This window comes from Copadichromis virginalis, linkage group LG16 (genome assembly GCF_057382275.1).
Source record: "Copadichromis virginalis isolate Kocher_CV1m ecotype Utaka linkage group LG16, C_Virginalis_male_GT1.1, whole genome shotgun sequence".
NCBI classification, from domain to species: Eukaryota; Metazoa; Chordata; class Actinopteri; order Cichliformes; family Cichlidae; genus Copadichromis; species Copadichromis virginalis.
In genome coordinates this window covers 174,610-202,512 of record NC_140633.1, presented here as the reverse complement: position 1 = coordinate 202,512, position 27,903 = coordinate 174,610, and the positions used below count along the sequence as shown (strand labels likewise).

The 27,903-nt window shown below is 43.8% G+C and overlaps 1 protein-coding gene and 2 pseudogenes across 1 annotated transcript; 1 reads left to right on the top strand and 2 right to left on the bottom strand.

The window, feature by feature from the left end:
• Positions 1 to 421: 421 nt before the first annotated feature.
• Positions 422 to 1,097, bottom strand: LOC146690009 (stonustoxin subunit beta-like; annotated as a pseudogene).
• A 4,353-nt stretch (positions 1,098 to 5,450) lies between these two features.
• Positions 5,451 to 7,258, top strand: LOC146690008 (uncharacterized; annotated as a pseudogene).
• Positions 7,259 to 9,275: 2,017 nt separating this feature from the next.
• LOC146690007 (microfibril-associated glycoprotein 4-like) lies at positions 9,276 to 25,733 on the bottom strand. Its single transcript, XM_085435031.1, has 7 exons — positions 25,624 to 25,733; positions 15,595 to 15,648; positions 14,242 to 14,397; positions 13,236 to 13,271; positions 10,238 to 10,334; positions 9,945 to 10,112; positions 9,276 to 9,721 (listed from the first exon to the last, which is right to left on the bottom strand). The coding sequence occupies exons 2-7, from the start codon at positions 15,601 to 15,603 to the stop codon at positions 9,468 to 9,470; spliced, it is 720 nt and encodes a 239-aa protein (XP_085291157.1). The 5' UTR covers positions 15,604 to 15,648; positions 25,624 to 25,733; the 3' UTR covers positions 9,276 to 9,467.
• Between the last annotated feature and the right edge of the window lie 2,170 nt (positions 25,734 to 27,903).

Sequence of the window (27,903 nt, the reverse complement as noted above, 5' to 3'; positions counted from 1 at the left end):
TTGTTTCCCCTGGGTTAGGAGCACGCACTGGGCTGTACAAATCACGGATAGGTTAATTGATTAATCCAAATTGCCCATAGGTGTGAGTGCGGGAGTGAATGTAAAAAAATATATTTTTAAAGTGTTTTCTAATCAATCAGCTGATCAAATGCAGCAAAACAAAACATCAGAAAATGAGGAAAAACTTCAATCTTATCAAATCATCACAAGGAAACAGCTGAGATTGTGAACAGAATTAAATTGCAGGATCAATGAAAGTATGAATGTTGAAAAGAGGGATAAAAGGTATTACACACTGTGTAAACTGAAAATGACAGAAATTCCCTTTAACTCTCTCTGACTCACATACTTGGACATCAAATGAACTTAAGTTGAGTCATGTATCACCAGCTTCACAGACACAGGGACAAGTAATCGTTTATCAGGCCTCAAAGATGAAGCCTGGATAAACAGGCTCAGAGAATTTGGTTCTGAAGGTGTGACTCAGTTTGTGAGATGAGACTTTATAGTAGGAAAGAGTACCTGCAGGCCAATCAAGAAACACTCCCAGTTTTGGGCAACCAGTAGGACCAGGGTATTCAATGGTCATCATATTATGTTTTGCACAGAAAGTCAGAGGCAGTCTTAAAGGAAGGTGTAAACAGTGAAGACTCCAGGACAAATCATAACATCCAAGCATGCATGTTGCACCACTTCCTTTCCTCTCAAGGCACTTGTAGCTAACACCTACATCAACCATGCCAGAGCTGGTACTCCACTCTACCTCCCAGTAACAACGCCCAGTTAGAGCCTCTCTGCACAAAACCCGAGGAACCTCTCAGGAAGGTCGGGATACGACTGCATCTCTCCTCGTGTTGCCTTCTTGTTTCCTTCAGACAATATGAGTTGGTTCTTTGCTGTGTTTGGATCCAGGGTGAGATCACGGGCATCTGAAGGAGAGAATGAGGCTGAATCACAATTCGCAATTCACGATAGTACCACTGACACCTCTGTCTGTCCATTGCAGATCTCTTCTAAGTTACAGCAGGATGAATACCTTAGTCTAAATGAATTAACACCCCTGGGTCATACTAACTGTGCAAATCCTCAAAGCGCATGCCGAGGAGGAGGAGTTTTAATTCATTTAACAGTCTGAGGTATACAATTAAAGCTCAAACAATTGTTTTAGTTCTTGTAATGTGTCATACACCTATGTACAGTTATTTCATTTTTAACCTTAATTTATATTTTATTCCTTCCTAGTTAAATTTACCCTTTTTAATTTTTCATATTTATTTCCTATCTTATTCATAGCCTTTTCCTTTTTTGTTTTCTTTAGGTCACGAGCAGTTGTCCAAGCATTTCACTACATATCGTACTGTGTATGACTGTGTACGTGACAAATAAAAATTTGAAAAAAACGTCTCAGAGTAGGTACATTCTCTACGTCTCACACAGCAAAATCTCCAGTGTTAAATTAACACTGGAGAGTGTCTATATGGGTCCACACCTCTGAGTGTTAAATACAACACTGTTGAGTGTTAAATTAACACTTTTGACAGTGTTATATGTTTAAAAGTAACATAGTTTTGAAGATTAACAACGGCTAACACTGAGCAGTGCTGATTTTCTAACACTGTAATATTTCTAACATTTTGAGTTATTTTACAGTGTTACAAAATCAGCACTGCTCAGTATTAGCCATTGTTAATCTTCAAAACTGACTAGGTTACTTTTAAACATATAACACTGTCAAAAGTGTTAATTTAACACTCAACAGTGTTGTATTTAACACTCAGAGGTGTGGACCCATATAGACACTCTCCAGTGTTAATTTAACACTGGAGATTTTGCTGTGCAGAGTTTCTCAGACTTTTTATCTGATTTGGTGCTCATTTCATTGTAGTGGTTGATTTTAACATCCATTTAGTTGCTGAAAATAACAATCTCAACACTGCATTTAATCTATTATTAGATGCCATTGGCTTCTCTCAAAATGTAAAAGAGCCCACCGATGATTTTAATCACACTCTGGATGTTTTTCTTTCATATGGCATAAACTGAACATTTAACAGAATTCCCAGAAAACCTACTTTTGTCTGATTATTTCTTAAGAACATTTCTATTTACAACACTGGTTACAAAACAGTGGGAAATTAATTTCATACGGGATTTCTTCTCAAAGTGATGTAGCTAAGTTTAAGGATATAAATCCTTTACTGCTGTTTCCTTCATAGTCATGCGCCAACACAGTGCAGCTACTGAGACGCTACTCACACAGAGGTTGATTATCTCATGAATTGTTATTGCTCTTATTTGGTTCTGTGAAGCACTTGGGCATACCTCTGGTGTTTAAATGTGCTATATAAATAAAATTGTATTGTATGAATAGTGTGCCATCCTCACTGTGTATGACTACCTTCTACATTGTCTGTGAAGGTTCTCAGTCATCCAGGTCATCGTAGTCATCGTAGTCTAAGGAGCTTGCAAAGAAAAGCGTCTGGACTTCTTTGAGTTGCTTGAAGACGTTTCGCCTCTCATCCGAGAAGCTTCTTCAGCTCTAAGGTCAAATGGTGGAGAGTCCCAGATATAAACCTAGTGGGAGTATCCCCCCACAGAGGGACAAAAGGACCCCCTGATGATCCTCTAATCGCCTGAGCCAAGGTGTGAAACTGGGTGTGGGTCCCAATCAGCCAGAGTTTCGGGTGAGTTCATTGTGAAACCTGGCTCCACCTTATCATGTGAATTCCTGAGATCAGATTTGAACAGAGGCGGGGTTTACGACACCAACTCTCTGCCATCTATAATCCAGTTTTGAGATCCCTCCCAGACGCCTTAACGCCCACTCACATCCTGGGCCATCTGATCTCAGGAATTCGCATGATAAGGTGGGGCCAGATTTCACAATGAGCTCACCCGAAACCCTGGCTGATTGGGACCCACACCCAGTTTCACACCTTGGGTCAGGCGGTCTTTTTGTCTTTTACTTTTTGTCTTTTACTTGGGTCAGCAGCAAAGCTGTGTTTTTTGAGTGTATGTCCTGCCGGTGAGTCTGCTTTTGGTTCCTATCCTACTGCTGCGCACAGCCAGTCCGTGACACAGACATGATCTCTGATTTTAAAATTAGGCTTCAAACTTTCCTTTTTGCTATGATGATCACATGAGCTCATCTGAAGCTCCCCTGAGACCTTGGCTGATTGTGACCTACACCCATTCTTGAACTGAAGAAGCTTCTCGGATGAGAGGTGAAACATCTTCAAGCAACTTAAAGAAGTCCAGACGCTTTTCTTTCCAAGCTCCTTAGAATACCAGAGTTTTCTTACTATTGTGCCCGGATGGCTGAACCAGAACACACATTACAAACTACAACTGATAGGTTTGTAGCTTGAACCTATTCGCTGGAACGTTGAAGACAATATAATTACACAGCAAAAGCATTGAACACCAAGTAGGCAAAGTTCTTCGTGTTACTCATGCATGAGGGAGACCTGCCTGGAGCCAAGTGTCGTTCCACCACTTGACCCCCGTCAGACTCTCAGCCAGGTTCCCCATAGCACTCCTTTTATTGTGGTTACATGAATATGCATAGGGTCATTAACATACGACGGACGTCTACATACAAACAAAGAGTACCATGTGTGTGTGTGTGTGTGTGTGTGTGGGGGGGGGGGGGTGTCAGAGTGTGACCCCATAAATGACTTCCCTAAACTTGCTGGTCTGGAAAATCCAACCGTTCATCTAAACAAAAGGCACCTAGCCTAAAACAAACACAGCCAAGTTTATCCTGCCATAAAACAATAAAACAAGGTACGACCTCTTCTCATGCTCCCAGGATGTAGGTGTGCATTCCAGTGTGGAATACACACCAAGCCTTTGCAGCCTGTTAAAGATCACACATCCTATCACTACACAATTGATTATACACCTCTAAGCATATATGGTTAAATATTTCTAAGCATAAATGACAACCAACAATACAAAACCTAACAACAACCACAAGAGTTTTCTGGATCTTCTGATTTGTCAAGGTCCAGTTTCAAAGTGGGAGTCCGTACATTCATGTAACTCTGGGTCAAAATGGAGTGGGGCTGCTTTGACCTGTTTGTACTGGTGTGATATTATAGTTATTATTGTTATTATTATTAAATTAATTTTTTATAAATTGTTGTAAAAGTACATGTAGAGGCTGTTTGTTCCCCTTTATGAATAGTTTTGTGTTGCTCCTCTCGTTGCAGTTTATCATGTATGAAAACATTTATTTTTACATTAGTTTTGAATCGTTTCACTAATTAATCTTTGGTTTAATTCTGGTTAACTGCTCGCCTTGTTAAAGGAGAAATATACCAAGCTAAAAGTGGCTTAGTGACAGTGAAGGAATGAAAGCAAGACATTTCCTGTTTATTCTTTCAAGATTTTAGTTTGGGTTACTGTCAGCAATAACTAATAATAACTCATAATAATAGCTGTACAAACAATATATAAAAGAATAATTATGTGGGAAGTTAAGGTTTCTATGAAATCTGAATATAATCTGAATCTGTCAGAAAAACAAAGAGTTGTTTGGTAAGTTTGGACATTTGCCTGGGATCAGTTTGTCTCTCCGGGCATCATAGAGCATCCCTAAGGTGAAAGGTCAACCCAGAGCAGCCGCTTCCATGATACCTGAGGCTATGGCTCCTAAACCCAAACACACGGGTTAAAGATGAGATTCAACTTTTTTTTCTATTCAAACTAAATGCAAAAATAGAAAAGTATTTCTTCTTTTTTTCTGTCTGTTACTTTAATGACACCACAAATGTATGTATTTGTTAGGGTCCCTGGGTCGTTGACCCAGTGTTTTGTGTTTTTGGTTCTTTGATTTTGTTATTTCATTATTTTCTAGCTTTGCTTTATGGGTTTTAGGATCATTCTTAGTTTAGGTTCTCTGGGTGGGGTTTGGTTAGAGTTTTAGTGTTCTGGTTTTCTGTCTGTGTTCCATAGTTGCTGTCTCCCCTGTCTGCTGTATCCCCACATCCAGTCAGTGTCTGTGTCTGCCCTGGTCCCACGTCTCTGTTCCCTTTGTTATAGTGCCTGCCTGTGAGTCTGTGTTATGTTTCTTGTTTTACTTTGAAAGTCCATGTCTGATGTTAATGTGTCTGGTTTTGCTTCCTTTGTCTCGTTAGGCCTGATTTGCCCCAGCTGTGTTTCCCTCCTGTTACCCATTCCCTGATTGCTCTCTCTGTGTATTTAAGCCCCGTGTTTCTTTGTGTCTGTGTCGTGATCTACTCTCATTTATGCTGTGTGTTCTGTTTGCCTGGTCATGTAAGTTTATTTGGATTTTTGGATTTTGGATTTCTGTTACTTTTTGCCATCCAGCAATAAAAGCTGAGTTTTGAGCCATTTTCCGCCTCCGAGTGTCTGCACTTTGGGTCCATCTACTTCCACTCCTACCTGCACACAGCCTTAACCTGACAGAAGATCACGACCAGAACATGGACCCCGCAGACTCTTCAGCTTTTGGATTCAACGCTGAGATGGAGCGGATGATTAAGCTCCTTGACCGCATTGCTCAGGCCAATGATTTGAGGACCATGGCAGTTGGGCTAAGCGCTGTAGATGCCATCATTCGGAGCAACCCTCCGCTTACTCAGCTTTCTATGGACACTGTGCTGGGCAGCTCCATAGCTGCCTGGAGGGAGCAAGTCAGGGCTGGCGAGCTTGCTCTCTCTACCTCCACCTCCACTTCTTTACCGCCGCCCCAGGACAACACACACTCACCACCTGCCTCGTCGCTACCTCAGACTGCCTCTCCTTCCTCACACCAGTCGGGACCTTGTTCGCCTGCCCATTCGCCTGCCTTTTTCCTGGCGGCCATGTGGTTGGAGGATGAGGAGGAGGTCTCCGTTTCTCCGCCAGTTTCAGTTCCCTCCTTCAGAAGGAAACGACGCCACCGTCGCTCCTCTCCTCAATCTTCTGGTCAGCCACCTGTCTCCGCTGGAGGGTCCGAGGGGCCCGTTCAGCCACCTGTCTCCGCTGGAGGGTCCGAGGAACCGCTTCAGCCACCTGTCTCCGCTGGAGGGTCCGAGGAACCGCTTCAGCCACCTGTCTCCGCTGGAGGGTCCGAGGGGCCCGTTCAGCCACCTGTCTCCGCTGGAGGGTCCGAGGAACCGCTTCAGCCGTCTCTTCCTGCTGGAGGATCCGAGGGGCCAGTTCAGCCTCCTGTCTCCGCTGAAGGGTCCGAGGGGCCCGTTCAGCCTCCTGTCTCCGCTGGAGGGTCCGAGGGGCCCGTTCAGCCACCTGTCTCCGCTGGAGGGTCCGAGGAACCGCTTCAGCTGTCTCTTCCTGCTGGAGGATCCGAGGGGCCGGTTCAGCCTCTTGCCTAGTCAGCTGGGGGTCCGGGAGGACCCAGCCAGCACGTCCCAGTGTCTGCTGATGGTTCTGGCGAGGCCGTTCAGCCACCACCGGCTCCACCGCCTGGTCCGGCCCCCGCCTCTGCAGCTCCGCCTGGTCCGGCCTCCGAGTGTTCAGCTTCGTCTGCTCCTGAGGTCTCCATGCTGTCTGTTCCTGCACGTCCTGTCCGGCCTGCTCGTCCTGCACGTCCCGTCCGGCCTGCACGTCCCGTCCGGCCTGCACGTCCCGTCCGGCCTGCACGTCCCGTGGCCTGCTCGTCCTGCCCGTCCCGTCCGGCCTGCACGTCCTGCCCATCCTGCCCGTCCTGCTCGTCCTGTCCGGCCGATGACTGGACGTCGTTGCCGTCATGGACGGCCCCCTGAACTACGCCGCCGCCGGTGCCTCCCGCCCGGCCGGCCTCCTGATCTGCACTGGTGCCTCCCGCCTGCCCGGCCTCCTGGCCTGTTTTCTGGGCTCTCGGACCGTCAGCCTCCGGGCTGCCCCCCTGACCTGCCCGGGCTTGAACTGTTGTGCCATCAGCCTCCGGGCCGGCCCCCTGAACTTTTTTTTCGAGACTGTTGCCTGGGCCTCTGCGCCTTTCATGGGCTCGTTTGTTTGTTTGTTTTTGGACTGTTCCTGGGCCTTAGTGCTGTTATTTTGGACCTTGTTCCCTGTGTTTTGGTTTCTGGCTCGATTTGTTTCGTGCCCTCCGTCCTGTTTCCCCCACCGCCCGCCCTGGTTGGGTTGTTTTTTGTTTTTTGGTGTTCTGGTTTGGGCTGTCTGGAAGCCAGCCCTTAAGGGGGGGGGGGGGTACTGTTAGGGTCCCTGGGTCGTTGACCCAGTGTTTTGTGTTTTTGGTTCTTTGATTTTGTTATTTCATGATTTTCTAGCTTTGCTTTATGGGTTTTAGGATCATTCTTAGTTTAGGTTCTCTGGGTGGGGTTTGGTTAGGTTTTCTGTCTGTGTCCATAGTTGCTGTCTCCCCTGTCTGCTGTATCCCCACATCCAGTCAGTGTCTGTGTCTGCCCTGGTCCCACGTCTTTGTTCCCTTTGTTATAGTGCCTGCCTGTGAGTCTGTGTTATGTTTCTTGTTTTACTTTGAAAGTCCATGTCTGATGTTAATGTGTCTGGTTTTGCTTCCCCTTGTCTCGTTAGGCCTGATTTGCCCCAGCTGTGTTTCCCACCTGTTACCCATTCCCTGATTGCTCTCTCTGTGTATTTAAGCCCTGTGTTTCTTTGTGTCTGTGTCGTGATCTACTCTCATTTATGCTGTGTGTTCTGTTTGCCTGGTCATGTAAATTTATTTGGATTTTTGGATTTTGGATTTCTGTTACTTTTTGCCATCCAGCAATAAAAGCTGAGTTTTGAGCCATTTTCCGCCTCCGAGTGTCTGCACTTTGGGTCCTTCTACTTCCACTCCTACCTGCACACAGCCTTAACCTGACAGTATTAGTCCTGATCTTGGTATCAGTTACTTCCTGTTTTATTTTGATAGTCCCTCGTCTCATGTACACCATGTTTGCTTTTGCTAAGCATGCTGCAGCCAACAGTGTAGATTTGAGTCCAGGACCTTCTTACTATGATGCAATGTCACTACTCCCCACATCACTGTGCTGCAGTTTGGATTAGGTGATATTTTGACTTCCACACTTAGCGTCCACTTTTCTGTTTAGAGAATTATGGATACTTGCCAACAATGTAGCCAGCGATTTTATGAAAAGTGAATAATTCAATGACCAAAAACGTCAGACCCAACCTTTCTCTATAGTAGTTCATATAAAACTGGTCACAGTCGCTACTTTCACACAATTTGCTGACACAAAGCAAAACTGCATTAATTCTTAACTGCACTACTGAATGTGCAAGTTAAGGTCCCTCATGTGTAGTTGATGTACTGCAATGTAAAAGAGGTTCACAAAAAAAGAAAGGGGAAATCTGAGTATAACCAAGACCACAGAATGCCTGACTCTAATTCACTAACATACGCACAGTGCTGGAAAGAAAACTGGCCTGCATGTATGTTTCAGGAATTGTTTTCTTTTTGCACAGGTTAAGAACATTTCCACTGAAATATCAGAGAATGAGACTGAATGAGAGCTGTGAGACTGAACCAAACAATGGGCACAAGAGGATCAAACCGCCAACCTTCCGATTGGTAGGTAACCTGCTCCATCTCCTGCGCTCCACCAAGTACTTGTACTGCATTTCCTCCTACATTTTTAACCAAATATCTGTACTTTCTACTCTGAGAGACCAAACAGACTAGAAGTTAAGAAAACACCAGCAAACAGAAAAACGTGGCAAAAGCACAGAAAACACAATGGAAATAGAAACGAAAAGAAAAGAAAATAGAAAAAAGAAAATGGAAATAGAAAGCATGCTGCAAAAACTAAAAGCAAATAAATTAAACAAGATAAAATCAGAAAGATTCTGGGGACACAATAACTTAACAGACCAATGTGGAAGTGTGGTGGTGGATAATTTTTTAATGGTGGAAGGCCCTGAAAAGTAAACCTCTGAAAATAAGTACTGAGTTTTATCCCAATGATTTATGTAGTGATACAAATGTTCCATAACAAAGAACATGAAAACTTTATTTCTGGCCAAAGGTTGGCAAAGTTACGTGACATTAGTGATCATGACACTCAGCTGCAGTGGCGGCCCTAGCCTGTTTGGTGCCCTGGGCGAATCCCCCCTCTGGCGCCCCCCCAACCTGGGGCAGCAGGTTCTTACCTTCTTACCTTCAGGCAGCGAGCAACAGCAGCTGGTTCAGACTGAGAGTAGAAACGAAGGGATTATTTCAGTCTTGTAATAAAGCTCGAGTGCAGCTGATGGTAGGAAAACAGACTCTGCTTCTTACTGAGTGTCTGCTGGGATGGAGTGGTGGAAAAGCTCAGAGAGAAAGGAGGGGCTTAAGAAAGAGAGAGTCAAATTTTTTGGTGCAGCTTTATTGATGACAACATTTCAGAGGAGATCACATCATGTAACATTACAGGACATAAACAGGTTTAAAGAAAAAGATCTCTAATCTTTCTCTCTCTCGTAATCAAAGGAAAGCGATCTTTGCTTTGACTGCTGCTGTTAAATATTCATGTCACAGATGTGTTTGTCCTGCAGATTTACTGCACAGGACGGATCTTCATGCTGATGGTCTTCAGAGAGTAATCATGACCTTTCCACTGGTGCCAGGCCACTCCAACAGCAAAGATAGTGCCATCAGCCCCCCAACGATAAACCCCGTTAGGGTTTGCATAGTGACAGTCGTTGTACCAGAACGCCCCCAGATATGTTTTTGCACAGTTCCTTGCAGAGCCGCCCTGGCCTTTGTCCAATGTAGTGAACTTGTGTCCGTTGTGATAACTCAAGGCATCTCCTACAGAAACACAGACGAACAATCCCAACATTACCTTTAATCCCAGTCAGACTGATCAGCAGGTGTACTGGGAGTGTTCTAAATGGACTATTTTTGGACCAGCCTCCTGTATTTGAGCTCCTTTCCCCAGGCACTGATTCATGACCTGCTGCTCCTACAGACTCTCCACAAGAATCCAGCACAAAATGTCACTTTCAACTTACTTAAATATGTATTCACCCACCTGCCCCTCCATTAGTGAATCCAGACACATTCAGCCTGTAGCCGTCAGACTCCCCATTGATGGAGAACGAGGAGTAACGAGCAAACACTTTGTTTCCATCAAAATCTTCCATGTTGACCATCAGTTCGTACCTTTTTCTCTGTGTCAGGTAGAAGACATTTTCCAAACCTGGAGAGGATCATAAACTCATTGATCAAGTTTTTATGGTTATACCACTACCCCTGAAGTCCCATAAGAGGGTCTACTTTATGAACAGATAACTTAATGACTGATAAACAGCACCCATTCCTCACCGAGCCAGTACTCTCCAGCAGCGTTACCAAAGCCCCTCTTGTACTGATCCCAGGGTCTGTAGAAGTTCACTGAGCCGTCCAACCTCCTCTGGAACACCTGGGGAGGAGGCAGGAAAAGTATTTGTCAAATATGGGCAAAGAAAATTGTCACGCACAGCACATGTAAACATCAGATGCTTACCTAAAGTTCTTCAGAGATAGGCACATTCTAGGTCTCTGTTTGGGTTTAGACGGTTGGGCCATCTGAAAACTATTTAGCTGCAGTTCTAACATCTGCTTATTTATTTATTTCTTGTTTGCTTGCTTGTTTTTGTTAAACACCATAGTTAAAAAGGTTTGAAATTTTCTTTCAGTATTGTTTGCCTTAAAATTTTGTATTCTGAAAAAAGAAAAAGAAAAGAAGAAGCCATGACTGTGCAGTTTTTTTGGTAGCATTTATTTTCTTACACATAATTAGAAAAACACGTCCTCTCTTTTAAATGTCCATGTTGCTCTTTAAATAAATAAATCTCCACAGGAGAAAAATAATTTGGGCACATTGTCATTAAATACAGACAAACAAACAAACAAACAAACAAACAAACAAACAAACAAACAAGAAACTGTGTTGTTTTTTTTAACACTTGTTTACAGGTGCCTTCAGGCCTGGTGGGTGTGGCCCTGCTAGAGCAGCGGTCTCAAACCTTTTTTGCGCCATGGACCAGTTTATGCCCAACAATGTTTTCACGGACCGGCCTTTAAGATGTTGCGGATAAATACAACAAAATAAAACTAGTACCGGTACCGAAAAAAAGAAGAGTTATTCATAACACGTGAAAAGACCCAGGAAAACAGAGTTAACGATCAAAATGATAACAAAATAACGCTGAAAACCGATAAAAACCCTGAAAACCATACATTTCACACCTGAGCCTCAACTCTCGCGGCCCGGTACCAAACTACTCACGGACCGGGACCGGTCCGGGGACCGCTGATCAGGGCTCGTCGGGGGAGCTACTTAGGAGAGTCTTGGAGCTCCCACCGATGCGGGATCATTGATTCTCATGACCATTGATCAGTGGTCTTTGATCAATGTTCATGAGAATTTGCATAATTATGATTAAGGAACTGACCTCTCAGCCCATTGTTCCTTCAGTGGGCTGGTTTCAGTCATTATGCAAATGCAGATTGAAACCTGCAGTCAGCTGAGACTGAAGACGTCACCTGATGATGATGATGAAACGTTTCTCCCACAAAACGCTACGTCCAGATGAACAGAATCAACTTTTGGAGATAAACAATATGAAGCATTTGGCTGGAATCAAGTTCAAGAGCAAGTTTGCCCTGTTGTTTATTTGTAAAGTTGTGCTGTGTATTGTTGATAGTTTAAAACTAACTAGAATACATGAAGCCATCAGTGCGCTTTTGCTTAACAGCAGCTTTTTGGAATTTGAACTTTCTGTCCTCTGCATTAATATTGTTTTAGTTTCTGGCTCAAGGACAACTTGTTGGTAAAAGCCTGCAAGTATTTGTGTCACGGTCCTGGATCGGTGACCCAGTGTTTTTGGTTTTGTACTTTTACTTTTGACTCTGTTATAAAGTATGACTGTTTGCTTTGGCTTCTGTCCTAGTATTTCAGCTTCCTAGTTTGGCAGTACTTCCTGAGTTCTTGTTTTTAAGTTTTGTTATTTGGCTTCCCAGTGTTTATTCTGTGCTCCCGCTTCTCTGTGTTCCTTCTGTCTGTCCATGGTGTTATTCTGTCTGCTCATGAGTCTGCGTCTGTTTAGTTCTGTGTCTGATCTCTGTCTGTCGTGTACTTCCTGTTTTACTTTGTAGGTCTGTGCGTTCAGCTTTGTGCTCTCCCTCTCTCGTCGGGGTAATCAGTGTCAGCTGTGTCTCCCAGCTGTTTCCTCTTAGCTCTGTTCACCTCTTGTATTGAGTGTCTGCGTCTCTCCCTGCTCGTTGTCGCGTCTCTCTTTCACTGTGTTCTGTTTGCCAGCCTACCAACCTGTTTAGTTTGTTCCAGTCTCCCAGTCTAGTTAGTGTTTTGTTCAGTTTCTTCCCAGCAATAAAGCTGAGTATTTTGAGTTACTTCTGCCTTCGTGAGTGCAAATAAATGCAAACACAGCTTCACGACACTCATCTTTTAACAAGATGGATGTCAGTGTGAGCTGTTTCTATCACATTTAACTTGAGACTGAATTTTGTGTAATTTCTATACAAAACTTAACACAAGTATGGAAAAAAGTGTTTTTCTTAGTTTTTTTTTTTTTCAAACCATGAAACTGTTTAGCCTGCAGTTTTTTTCAAAGTAAAACTTGAGCCTATCCATTGTACGGTCAGACTTAGCAATGACAACGCACAGAAGTCTGAGCTCCATATATCAGTTGTTAAGCTTAACATGGGATTGCTTTCAAATGGACCAATATGGCAAGGCCATGATGATCCACTTGGTAAAATAAATCCGCTTGGCATCTTTCTTGGCCTTAAGACAACAATTCTGATGGCTAAAGATCCAAACGGGACACAAAACCCCCCCCCAAAAAACCAAAAAAACCCCATGGGATTGCTTTACAAACATTCGAGATGAACTTGCACACCTGCTTTACTTCTCTGGGATCGCTTGCTCGTAGATGAAATGCCAGTTTGGCAGCACGTAGTGAGGATTTCAGTGTGAACTCCAGACCGCTGAGAGGTCTCGCACACAACAGCTGCTCTATTACGTGACGCATACTGCTCTGACGTGTTAAGATCATGAGCTGGGTTACAACATACCGCAAGTTTGGTGAGGTGCTTTCCTGATACTTAATGGATCGGGTTACTTTTTTTTATTTCTCCCTGATATCCAATCCAATCATTTAGCTCAGGATTGATCCATTCCTAGTAGGTAGGGATGGGAATTCATAAGAATTCCTTCATTTTGATTCTCTTATTGATTCTTATTGGGCTCTCATACCATCACTAAGCAGTCTAAGCACTTCAGACAACCAGACATGAAGCTGGGAGTTCGGATACTCACCGTCCACTGTCCTTGTGAGTCGATGTCACAGTATACCTGCAGACAGACACACACACACACACACACACACACACACACACACACACACACACACACACACACACAATCATTAGAAAATAGAGAAAGATAAATACAATAATAATACACATACGATAATACATATTAACATGTGATACACTATATCAAAGTGCCCCCTGGTGGTGAGTGAACATCCTGCAGGTTGGCTGGAGGAGGTCTTGTCTAGAGCAGAGGGGCTCCCACACAAAAGCAAAGCAGAAGATAAACCATCTCCAAATATGCTTCCAAACCAACTTCCTTCCAGCCAAAGACTAGAACACATGATTAAGCATATCTTGCCTTTGGCTTCACCTGCACAACGGTGGTGCCAAGGTAGGTATCCCCGACAGAATTTGGTTTCCCTGCATTAGGAGCACGCAGTGGGCTGTCCAAATCCAAATCAACAACAAACAAACAGCATCCCACAGTTGTTATGTTTTTAAACTCATTTTTTGAAAAATGTGTTGATAGCAATGTTGAATATTCTCACACAGTAAAAAAACAAAAAACAAAAACAACTACACCTAAAATAATTACACCGTAAAGATGTTACGTTGTTCTGTTATTTAAAAGAGGTAGGAGTTTATTTTATTGCTACCTGTAATTTATTGCAGTTTACTTTTATTTGTTTCATTGTTTACATTGTTTGAGGTGTGAAATAATCTGCAATGAAGTTTGAAAACTAAATATGGTGGGTGTGCATGGTTGGAGGATGTGTTTGTGCCGGTGGGGGGGAAAAACAAAGAGGTGCCTAACAAAAAAGTTTGGGAACCACTGGTCTGGAGAATGAAATGTAATGATTTTGGTGCATTTTTGGCCGGAAGAACCAAATGAATCAACGAAAACACAAAGGAAATGCATCTTCTGCATCTTTGGATGAATCACGATGGTCTGAAAATGACAACATTAAAAAATCAGCTTATCATTAGAGTAAATAACTCCAGTCTACCAGGACAGCAGACGTGGCTCCAATGGGATAAATGGTGTACACTCCACTGGTTCGACTGGTGTCTTGGGTATAGACATCGCTGCAGTCCAGTGGAAGGATGAAAGGTTCACAGCCGGTCAGCAGAGGAAGCAGGAGAAGGATGAAGGCTGACAGCAGCTGGAACAGAGGAGGTGTTCTTATTTTACTTCAGTCAAAGCTTCATGTAGAGCTGCAACGTTTGTGACTGTCAGACTGTGATGGTGCCACACAGACACAAACTATAGAGGTTCTGCATGTGACATCATGCACATGTCGCTCAACTGCTGTCCGCCATATTGAACACGATCAGCGGTAGTGATCACTCCTGAACTGACATTAGGGTTCTAACATAAGAAAGCTTACATGAGTCACAGTTATTTACTGTCAGCAGATCAGACATGCTGGACCGCTGACAAGAGCTGGGGCTAAAAAATTCAATTTTCAATTCAATTCAGTTTTATTTATACAGCGCCGAACCACAACAACAGTCGCCTCAAAGTACGAGCGAGATGCTAGTCAGGAAAGTGTTTTTGTCATGAAACGGCTGTCTGCAGCCAGGCGAGGACCCAAATGCAAACTCACGGGGAACAAAACTTAAGCTCAAAATGACGCTTCATTTACAGAACGGCAAAACAAAAACTAAACTGGGAAATATTAAAGCTAACGCACAAGGAAACACAGCACACAACTATGAGGGAGGACGCAACACAGAACTGAGTGAGACGTGGTCGCGGACATAAATACACCGAAGGATAATGAGGGGGTGGGAGCACACGGGGAACACTGATAGTTGTGAGACGGTGCAGGAGCAAATACAGCATGACGTACACCGACAGGAGACTATCAAAGTAAAACAGGAAGTACACCTAGACGCGGACTGGAGGGGGAGAGAACATGGGGAGAACACGGATATAATGGGCTGGAAAGGCACGGAATAAAATACAAGCAGGGGGAAACAAGGCATAAGAACTCAGATACACAGAGGGAGACACGGGGAAAAGACACGAGGGGAAATCTAATAAACGACATCTAAACAGAATAACCTAGGAACCTTTAGAATAAACAGTGGACCTAAAACGTAACACCAAATGACAAAAATACAAGAGAACACAAAACACTGGTTAGAAGTCCCGGGACCATGACAGCTTTGCTTCCTCGGAGAGTGTCTATACACTAATTTGTTTACTCATAGTTTATCTCATCTACATAATGTTACATTAAGTTTTGGGATTATTACATGTCCAAAATGGCCGACAAGTTGTAAGCGGTCACGTGTCTGCAAAACCTCTATAGGACTGATATATATTCAGTCAGAAATTTAAAGATTTCACTTACCTTCATCATTGCAATTCTGTTGAATTGATGTGATGAAAATCCGATGACTCTGAGCTGTATTTATAAGCAGAAATCAATAATTACTGATACAATACAAAAATGTGGTTTAAAGTAGTTCATTAGCGCATGGAGACAGATCTCCATAACAAAGCCTCAAATGAAGACTGCAGAACAGAACACACATCTTACTCAGGAGCTCTACTCAGTGGTATGTTGCTAAATTTGTAGTCAGTCCAGACTCCTTCTGGTCTCATTGTTTTACTTCATTTCTAAAGTCTTCTGTCAACTCTGGACCTCCATTTGCTGAGGTGACTGCATGGATCAGCTGTCGCAACAATATTGTTTTGGTTGTAATCACTGAAGCAGATTGTGGACACTGCAGGTGAAGGAAGCTGTTAAGTTGAAAAAGTCCAAGGTTGGTTAGCCTGTGGGACTTCAGAGTTAGCTAACAGCTAATGGCACGCCAAGTGGAATGTAGCTCTGTCAGTGGTGGAAGCAAAACCAAAAGGAGTTTGGTGAAGCTATGGAAAAAGAATTTCAATCTGCCTAAAATCAATTAGCAAACTGTCAGGTGACTCAGGAGAGCAAAGCGGGGCTCTACTCACAGTGGAGGTGGGGTGCTCGTGACTTCAACTGAGGTTATAGTCAGGGTGGTGGAAGGAATACTTCCAGGACCTCTTCAATCCCACGCACATGCTTTTTGTAGAGGAAGAGCCTGGGGATGAATCATCACTGAGGATGTTAAACACATCCTTGATTGTCACACTTGTTTCCTCTGGGTATTGGACTCCACCAGGTCTGCCATTTGTCACTGACTCAGTTCATAGGTTTTAATGGACAGAATACTTCTTGACGTAGCCAAGTGGCCAAAGGAGGAATGCTGGACCACCTCTTCACCAGGCCTCAGAATCCCATCTCTGCTTTTTGCTGATAATGTGGTTGGCTTCATCAAAGTTTGGCCTCCAGCTTGCACTGGACTGGTTTGCAGCTGAGTGTGAAGCAATGGAAATGAGAATTAGCACCTAAAAGTCTGAGGCCATGGCCCTAAGCCAGAAAAGGGTGGAGTGCCCACTTCAGATCTGGGAGAATTTGCCGCCCCAGGTGGAGGAGTTTAAGTATCTCAAGGTTTTGTTCACGAGTTAGGGGAGAAAGGAGTGGAAGATTTACTAATGCACTAAGGCTGCAACTGCAGTTATGCATCTGTTGTACCGCTCTGTCAAGATAAAGAGAGACCTGAGCATAAAAGTGACACTGTTGATTTGATCTACGCCCCTTCACTCTACACCTACGACTGCACAGCCACTAACAACTCCAACATCATTGTGAAGTTTGCGGACGACACTACAGTGGTGGGTCTTATCACCAACGGTGATGAGACGGCTTACAGGGAGGAGGTCAGCGCCCTGACCCACTGGTGTCAAGACAACCATCTCACCCTCAACGTCGCAAAGACAAAGGAGTTGATAGTGGACTTCCGGAGGTGCAGAGAAGTACACACCCCCATCACCATCAACGGCGCTGCTGTGGAGAGAGTGAGCAGCTTCCGGTTCCTTGGTGTACATCTGGCTGAGGATCTTACGTGGTCAGTACACACAAACAAAACAGTGAAGAAGGCGCAGCAGCGCCTCTTCTTTCTCAGGAGACTGAAAAGATTCGGCATGAGCCCCCGCATCCTCAGGACCTTCTATCACTGTGCCATTGAGAGCATCCTCACTGGATGCATCACCACCTGGTATGGCAACAGCACCGCCTACAACCGCAAAGCTCTCCAGCGAGTAGTGCGGTGCTCTGAACGGATAATTGGAGGTGAGCTTCCCTCCCTCCAAGACATCTACAGGAAGCAGTGCCTGAGGAAAGCGGGGAGGATCATCAAGGACTCCAGTCACCCCAGCATAAACTGTTCAGACTGCTTCCATCAGGAAGGAGGTTCTGCAGCATCCGGTCCCGTACCAGCAGACTGAGAGACAGCTTTTTCCATCAGGCCATCAGACTGCTGAACACGTCATAGACACCTCAGCTTCACTACTGGAACTTCAACATTATGCACTGCATACTGTACAGTAATGCCACTGTTTTGCACATATTCAACTCTGTATATTTTTATATATTTTATTTATTGACTCTATTTAATTTGTAAAATATGTGTATACACACACACACACACACACACATGTAGAAAAACATTTAGTATACACATCCAGAATTTTTTTTTTTGCATATACTATTATATATTGTACATATATTTATTAGTTTCAGATTTAGCCATTCGTATATTTTGCCTGTTTATGTTATTGTATTTGCACAACTCTGCTGCTTGTGAAGCTCGCACACAAGAATTTCACTCGCATGTGCTGTACCAATGTACCTGCACATGTGATGTGACAATAAAAAGTGATTTGATTTGATTTGATTTGTAATGAAGCGACAACAGACCAGACAACATATTTATGCTTTTCACATCAACAACAACCACATGGGAATCCAGGACCCAGCACACCTTTAACCCAGCGAGGCACGATTGGGGATGCCCTGCAGGTGTGTTCGCCACCCCTGCAGCGGCACCACCAACCACGCCTCGCCACAGTCCCCTTTCTCAGCTGTAGTTACAAGTGACCCAAAACTTGATCGTGTATACAAGCGGTGGAAATTAGCTTGCTCTGAAGGGTGGCAGGATTCTACCTTAGAGACAGTCAATCATTCACAAAGGGCTCTTAGTAGTAGCCGCTGCTCCTCAACATCGAAAGGAGTCAGTTCAAGGAGTTCAGGCATCTGATTAGAATGCCTCCTGGAATAGTGTGACTACTAATTCTGATCTCATTCCCTCCATCCCCGACCAGCTTATAGAGGGCACGGCCTGTTAATCTTTGCTAGCAAGATGGCGCCGGTGTACGTGGCTTGCCGTCCTCGGCTACATCTGCTTCGCTGCTTCTTACCCTCTCTACGCTCTTTATGGACCTTGGCATTGTATTTTTTTATCCTTTTAGTTGTATGCGCATCTAATGGCTGTGCACTGATTACATACGACAGGCAAACACTTTTAAATCTAAGACTCTCTCATTCCTCTCGGCCTGATCCTTGCTGGAACCTGAGTGACGCCACCGCGCCCCGACCGGACCCTCCGACCGGCTTCCTCCATCTACCTATTCCGAATCTACACAAGAAACGCTATAGGAAACGCGGTAGAAGGAGCGGTAGAAGGAGCGGCCGTCGCGTTCGCTTCAGGCTCTACTTTAAAGCCAGAGCCACTGGCTACCCACATGTCAGCCTGGATATTTTATCTTCTTTCCCTCCTTCCCAGGAGCGCTCTGATGCTAAGTTGCTCACCCACCGTTGGATCTGCTTGGCCGACCACGAAGTCTACCCTGCGATTCCTGTGGCATGTTCTCCTGCTCGGGTTTGGATAACATCACTCCGACGCGGCGTTTGCCGAAACAACCTAAGTGTCCTACGACGCACCACCCGTGGCGACTTAGCCCCTAGGATACGGATAGCATTGCTTAATGTCAGGTCGCTGGTCAATAAGACCTTTCTTTTAAATGACTTCATCTCCACTAATGGGATTGATGCCTTATTCCTGACTGAAACCTGGATTCGTCCTGGTGAGTTCATCCCTTTTACTGAACTTCTTCCGTCGGACTGTGTTGCTTTTAGCTCACCAAGGCTTACTGGTAGGGGTGGCGGCGTAGCCTCGGTTTTTAAGAATTCGTATGCAGTTCGGCAGCTACCCTCACCTACCTACTCTAGCTTTGAAGTCCAATTATTGGAGATGACTGCATCCACGACCACACTCTGCTGTAAGGATGACTCATTTGCTAAAGATTTCCTTGCCTTAACGGACTCTTTTAACCTGGCTCAGTGGGTTAATGACCCAACGCATGTTAAAGGACATACTTTGGACTTGGTTTTCTCATATGGTCTGGACATTTGTATCAAGGATATAAGTGACGCTGGGATCTCAGATCATTTCCCAGTTATATTTGATACTGGCTTATGCACTAATGAACTACATCCTGCGGCTCCCCTTCGCCCGCTACGTGTAATTAATGCTGAAGCGATGTCAAACTTCTCTATGTCTTTCTTGGATTCTGCATCTGTCACTCTCGACTGTTGTTCTTTTCACTCGGTTGATGACTGTGCTAATTCCTTCCTATCGCTGATTTCTTCAATCCTTGATACTGTTGCCCCCATTAAGATGAAGCGCCCTAGAACCTACTCTCAGTGTTGGCTTAATGACACTACGCGCGCCTTACGTCGCGTGTGTCGGCGCGCTGAGAGAAGGTGGAAAAAAGATAAACTTCAGGTTTCCCATGACATGCTACGGACTAGCCGCTTAAAATTCCAAAGTGCTGCTAAAACGGCCAAAGCGTCCTTCTTGTCCAAAATCATCCTGGACAATGACCATAACCCCCGTACCTTATTTAAAATTTTTAACTCTGTGGTTAACCCTTCTCCGGACATGCCTTTAATTCATTCTCAGGGTCTTTGTGAGCGATTTCAAACTCACTTTTTAAAAAAGGTCTCATCTCTTAAGTCCTCCCTTCCCCCTGCTTTATATCCTCTCCCCATTCCTGAGTGCATTTCAACTTTCCACCAGTTTGAGCCTGTGTCACTTTTGACTCTTAAGCGGCTAGTTGCTCAAATGAATAACACCAATACTGTGCTTGACATTCTTCCATCTTGTTTAGCTAAGGACTGTTTTGATGTAATCGGACCTAGTATCCTATTTCTTATGAACTTTTCCTTGCTCTCAGGCTGTGTTCCTTTGTCCTTTAAGCATGCTGTAGTCCACCCGATTCTTAAAAAAAGAAATTCTGACTGTTATGACCTTTCAAACTATAGACCGATCTCTAAGCTTTCGTTCTTGTCCAAGATCCTGGAGAGACTAGTTCTCTCCCAGCTCCAGGCGTACTTGGACACGAACAATATTGCTGAGAAATTTCAATCTGCCTTTAAGCCATTGCATAGCACTGAAACAGCGTTGGTTAGAGTTCTTAATGATATTCTTGTAATCACTGATACTGGACGCTCTATGGTTCTAGTTTTACTGGACCTCTCTTTGGCCTTTGATATGGTAGACCATAACATTTTATTACTAAGACTTGCGCACACTGTGGGTATTAGAGGCACTGCCCTCGACTGGTTTAAATCATACCTCGCTGATAGATCCTTATCAGTTCACTTAGGCACCTTCTCCTCTTCCTCCGCTCCGGTCTGTTGTGGTGTGCCTCAAGGATCAGTTTTAGGCCCTATTCTCTTCTCATTGTATTTGCTCCCTCTAGGTGCAATCTTTGAAAAATACAATATCGCCTTCCACTGTTATGCCGATGACATACAGATCTATTTTGAACTTACTGACGACCTTGCTGTGTCCCTGCACTACTTTCAAGAATGCATGCGGGAGGTCAAAGAATGGTTCCTGAGTAATTCCCTCGTTTTAAATGATAAGAAGACTGAGATTGTGGTGTTCAACAGTAAAATCCCTCGTGCCCAACTCTGTGCTGCCCTGGGTTCCTTTGCTAGCTCTTCCTGTGACTATGTCAGTAACTTGGGTGTACTGCTGGATAGCTCGCTCAAACTCGATAAGCAAGTGTCTGCTGTAGTGAGATCTAGCTTCCACCAACTGCGCCTTATCTCTAAGGCTAGGCATTATATTCCGCATGAGGACCTGGAGAAACTTATTCACGCTTTTGTGACCTCCAGGTTGGATTATTGTAACTCCTTGTACTATGGTCTTCCCTCTTCTCTTCTTCTTAGACTGCAAACAGTCCAAAATGCAGCAGCCCACCTTTTAACAGGTACCAGGAAATTTTGCCATATTACCCCTGTCCTAGCTAGCCTGCATTGGCTGCCCATAAAGTACCGTATTCAATTTAAAATATTACTTCTTACTTTCAAAACTATTAATAAATTAGTGCCAAGTTATCTTAGTGAACTTCTCAAACCACATACTCCTGCTAGAACACTCAGATCTGCCACTCAACTACTTCTGACCCAACCCAGATCTCGACTGAAGTCTCGGGGTGACCGTGCGTTTGCTCTGGCTGCCCCGGTACTGTGGAACACCCTTCCTCTCGACCTCCGCGCATCTGATTCCATTGCACTGTTCAAATCACGATTAAAAACCCACTTATTCAATCTTGCCTTTCCCTCTAGTTAATATTTCTTTTATGATTTTATATCATGCACTTGTTTGCTCTGTACCTGTTGCTTTCCTATGTATTAGTGACAGTTATCTGCTTGCATATTTAGTACTTGCTTTGGTCCTATTTCTATTATCCTCCTCCTATACTCTATTTTACTTGTTAAGCACCTTGGCATACCCTTGGTTTTTAAGTGTGCTTTATAAATAAAGTTTATTATTATTATTATTATTATTATTTCCCACCAGCTAAATTCCTCTCCTTTGGGTGACTATGTCACTTGGTATTAGCTCTCTCTGTGTATGTCTTTATCCTGTCTTCCTTCTCTCACCCCAACCGGTCGCAAATATACTCTAATGTGATTATTTTACTTTTAAGGTTCTTTCTCCAGCGGTGGCTGGTGTTGGTTCCAGCCACTCTTAAAATTAAGGATGTATAACCTGCAGTGGCCATCATTGCTGTGATCTATTCTCAGATCTGCTGTTATGCTCACATTACCTGCATGATCTTGCCTGTAAACTTGGTCATAGAGTTTTGTTACAGGTTTCCCTGAATTATTCTGCTACAAGGTGTTGTTCACAGTGGTTGCCTACAACATTTGCTTCCAGCAAATCACCTTTGATAACTGACTGACCTGTTTTCATACACCTCTCTTGAACAGATGAGTGGGACTCTTCCCAGGCATGTTCCTGGGACTTGGGCTGCTATAAGAAATGCGGGTCTGCCATTCCCTTTATGGAGTGACTTGTATGCCAGAGTTATTATAGATAAAACTATTGGTGCACAGTACTATTTGTTAGGACCACAGCTACTAGTAAGTGCATCTCAACTCGTCTTTTTTAAGTTATTCATTTTTAGGACAACATTTAGTCAGTGCTACAATATCCTTCTATTGTAGATTCACAGTGCTCAGCATAAATAAGTACACCCCCTTCAAGAAGCACGAATTTAATCAGTAGCTCAATGAACAAAAGAACAATTTCCAAAATTTTCACCAGGCTGAGTTTTATTGAACACTTGTTTAACTCCATATCATGAAATTAAGGTTAATAATATAACTTAGATCACAAAATCTTCAGTTTTACTAAAATTGGTTGAAGCAAAAATGAATACACCCTGCAACAAAAACTACTACATCTAGTATTTTGTATGACCACCATGATTTTCAAGGACAGCATCAAATCTTCTAGGCATGGAATGAACAAGTTACGACATATTGCAACATCTATCTTTTTCCATTCTTCAAGAACAACCTCTTTTAGAGCCTGGATGCTGGATGGAGAGTGATGCTCAACTTGCCGCTTCAGAATTCCCCACAGGTGTTCGATTGGGTTCAGATCAGGAGACATACTTGGCCATTCAATCACCTTCACCCTGATCTTTCTCAGAAATGCAACAGTAGCTTTAGATGTGTGTTTTGGATCATTGTCGTGTTGGAAAAGTGCGTGACGACCAAGTGCACGGAGTGATGGCAGCATCTTCTCCTTCAGTATAGAGCAGTACATTGTTGAGTTCATGATACCATCAATGAAATGCAGCTCCCCAGCACCAGCAGCACTCATGCAGCCCCACATAAGGACACTGCCACCACCACGTTTCACTGTAGGAACTATGCATTTCTCGTTGAAATCCTCACCTTCATGACGCCATACAGTTTTGAAACCATTAGTTCCAAAAACAGTGATCTTTGTCTCATCACTCCAGAGTATAGAGTCCCTGTAGTCTTCATCTTTTTCAGCATGGGCCCTAGCAAATTCTAGGCGTGCTTTTTTGTGCATGGGCTTTAGGAGAGGCTTCCTTCATGGACGATACCCATGCATGCCATTCCTCTGCAGTGTGCGCCGTATGGTGTCACGGAAAACAGTCACTCCAGTTTGGCTTTCTATTGCTTTAGCTAACTGCAGTGAACTTCCATGGTGATTTTCTTCAACCCTTCTCATCAGGAGACGCTCCTGTTGAGATGTTAACTTCCGTGGATGGCATGGACGTCTCTGTAAGATGGTTGCGCTTCCATCTTTCTTACATTTTGCTAGACACGTCTTAAATGAATCATTGGACTCACCTGTGGTTGAATGCCTGTTAATTCAAATTTTGTAGTCTTAAGTATGGCTTTTCTCCTAAGACTATAAGTAGGGTGTCCTCATTTTTGCTGCATGGGCTTGAATGAGTTTGTTAGGAAAATCATTTTTTGTGTGTGCAAATTAACAAATCTAGTTTGCAATCAATTGCCCACATTTGTGAGAGTATTTTGTAGTATAGCATCTCATAGAAAATGTTGATTCTGAAAGGAAACCAAAGGTTTTCTGACAAATGTAGTGGGGTGTACTCATTTATGCTGAGCACTGTATATGGCATCTTTCAAGAAACCCAAGAATGCTTTACACATGAGTACAAATAAAAAAACACAAAAATAAAGGCTAGAGGTTGAAGGTTTGGTTCAAGAGGTGAGTTTTGGGAAGTTTCTTGAAGGACTACAGTGATGGAACATTGGGAAGCTTATTTAGGAGAGACTTGCAGAGGAAGCTCTGTCACCAAAGGTATGAAGTTAAGGTGTGAAGGACAGAAAGCAGACCCATGGCTGTGGACTGTATGGGTCCAGCAGGTCAGACGAGTACTGAGGGCGCAGAGCATTGAGAGATTTTTGTGAGAAGTAAGAGGAATGATCTTTTAAGTAAGGCGCGACATGACGAGGAGCCAGTGGATAATTATGAGGGTGTGGGTGATGTGTTGTCACAGCTTAGTGCCTATTCAAAATCTGGTGGCTTAGCTCTAGACATACTGGAACCTGTCATGTGCTTTGGTGGAAATCCTCAACATTGCAGTAATCCAACCAGGTGGTGACAAAGACATAATCCATGAAGTAGCCAGCTTTATTTATTTATTTATTTTTTTACAATTATTATAGATGCTTTAAGGCTGTAAAACCCCTCACTACACACTTTATACACTTTTTTCAGACAGGTATAAACATTTTCACACTTTTCTCTTTTGTTTAAACACTCTCAAAGTTCAAACTTTGTAGAAAAATAAGTCGAGTATTATAGAATGAAACCAAAATCCAAACCCTGTTTTCCGGTCAGAGCAGCTGCAAAAGGATTCAACATTAATGAATCACTGGTACAGAAGTAGAGGAAGCAAGAAGAATGATCTGAGCAAAGTTTGACTTATCTGACTGTTTTGTTTCGCTTAATGTGCCTCATAATGCGGTGTGCCTTATGGTTCGAAAAACAGTAACTTCTACCTTCCTTTAGCATGTCCAGCAACAATGTGCTGTTTAAAAAAACCCAAAGAGCATGCATGACATGTATGCAACAGGCATACATGTGGCCCTGAATATAATGACCGCTTTGGACACTAATTTGGTTTTTATGAAATTTCTTGCATGAAATAATTGTTTAGTGACTCCTGTGTGTTCTTGCAGGACTACATACTCTGAGGATCAGTGAGGCATCCTCAGAGTGATTTGGTGCTGTGTAAATAAAATTGAAACTGAATTGTAATTGTTGACTGTTTAAATGCTGGAATGATCGACACACACACCTCTGAAAAATGTGTGTTTGTTCTTTCTACAATGACTGTTAATTTATCTGAACTCTCACTGTTATGAAGCAGCAGCTGAAAACACCGCTTCTCTTTTTACTCTTTTCATTTTAAACTGTTTGAAGAGCGTTTGACAAATTGTTTAAATCAGCATTTTGTCTGAGAAGATTTCGGTTATTATCCCAATAACAAGTTTTTCTTTGACTCCAGAAAATGTTTGTCGCTTTTCTGGATTTTCCTTTAACATGAAGAGTACAGACTGATAAAGAATTCCTTTAGTCATAACTATGCTTACATTTAACAAATTCAAGGGAAAGCATCTCCAGCTGATTTTCTAGTTTGCTCTTACTTTGGCAGATTTCTTCTGAGCTCCACACCAGGCTTCCAGCTGCAGCACAGACTCAAACTGGGACAGGAAGGCAGAGGTTACATTTACTGGAAGAGCTTCAGAAAAAAATGACTCCAGTACCTTCACTGTTCAAGGCTAGCAGGTCCAAGGGTCTGTTTACATTCTGCCACAGTGAGATAACATGACTACAGAAACAAGTGCTGTAGTCACGTACTGTGGGTTGTGATTTTAACCAATGCAGGAATGTTATGGCCAATTACCATCAATACGTGAAATTTCCATTAAGGGACAATAACCTCTCTGTTTATGGTCAGACTGTTTGTTTTTTTTGGTTTTTTTTTAAATGACATCAGAAACAGCAGTATGCGACATTACGTGATAGCAGAGCTTCAGTTCATCCTTTGTCATTTTTTTTTTTTTTTTTTTTTTTTTAAATAAGTAGGACAGGGGGAATGAATGAGAGAAAGAGGGGGAGAGAAAGAAAGAAAACCAAAGGGGAGAAGAGACGGTGAGAAGGGGGGGGAAGAGAGAGAAAAAAAAAAAGAACTCCTGGGTCACCTGTATGGAGGAAAAAAAAAAAAAAAAAAAAAAAAACAAACAGAGGAGACAGCAAACAACAAAGAGCAACATAATAATAGAGAAAACAAAGCACCATCACAATAAACTAGCTAGTCATAGATATCAATATTTACTAAATAATAAACGATATTGTGCAGCACGCAAGATAGACAGCGCACAGTGTGCTTTGAGGCAGCAGCCAAGAAAGCTTTAGTCCGCGTCTGTGAATACCCATGTGTGCATACCTGTGTGGATCAGCATGTTTGCGTTCCAAAGGTTTCTCCATGTAATGATCTGCTAGGGAGTGTGGGGGGGCCACAGCCCCATCCTCCAGGGTGTGAAGTGGGTATGGAGGAGATCAAAACTCCAGACATCCAGAGGCCCCCAGAACACAAGAGACCATGGAAGACCAACAGAGGGGCAGCCGCGCCACTGTTCCAGTAAGAGCTGAGGAGAGTCCCAGATGAGGGCTCGCCCAGCAGCCGCGGAGCAGAAGTCAGGGGGAGTTGCAGTGACGCGCCCGTCAGACTGTTTACTACTTGGTGTGCTAATACTGTTTAGTACCTCTAGTAGTTTTTATGTGTTGCTTACTTACTGTCCTCCTCTGTTACAGACTCCTGTTGGAAAACGTACTGCTGAAGTCTAAGGAGACTGAAACCTCTGAAAGGAAATAAACTTGAGACTTTGAAAATTACCCATCATTTGAATTTTAAAGTCTTAACTTACGGCAAATACTTGATTGCTGAGCTTATCAGAGTTGAATATTAAAATCTGTTAAACCTGCCACCAAACCTCATGGATTTGAAACCTTAATTTAAAAGGTGGTCAGAGGGATTACGATTAACATGTGACAACAGCGCCTAGGAGTCAACCATGAAAGATTACACAGGTCCTTCCCTCCCCATCTCCAGCTGCCTCCCTCTTCCCGCTCCACCACAACCACCCACACATGCAGGACCTTGGAGTAGGGGTATGTCACCAGGGTGCAGAGGAGGCCACCCGTCCCCTTCTGGCTGCCTCTGCCTCAATTTTATCCCACAACTTAGACATTCACATTACTCACACTCTCATTACACATACATATAGGATCTTGGGGGTGGGCACGATACACGGAATCCAAAGTACCATCAGGGTGTACACCCCACCCCTGGCGTCGTTGCCCACCTCTCAATGTTAAATACACGTAGACATTGAGGGCCAGCAGGAGGGACCATGCGCTTACCTGCTGCTCTCTGGCAGGTAGCTCCATGCCCTCCTGGGTTTTAAATGCACCTTAGAACACACATGCATCAACACTACAATGAGCGGGTGGAGGGAGGTTTGGAGTCTTCTCTCACCCCCATTCTCTGCGACCTGCTGGAGCGGGGGAGCTAGGAGGAGGAGTTGGCCGTCCGACTGCGGTCTGGAGTGTGGGGCCTCCCTGCTGCTGCGGAGTCGGGGCGGTCTGCCTCCCCCCACCGCAGGGAAAAGGGTAACACCACCTGGGTCTGGGTGCAGTTCCCCCCTCCAGGGGCAAGGGTACCTAGACCCGGTTTGTAGAGTACGCTTGGGGAGTGTGATCGTGTGTACAACGTCTCTTTATGTCTGTCTCCACGTTGGTTGAGTGTGGAGTAAGTGCATATAAGATAAGATAAGATAAGATAAGATAAGATAAGATAACCTTTATTAGTCCCACACTTGGGAAATTTGTTTTGCCACAGCAGGAAGTGGACAGTGCAAAAG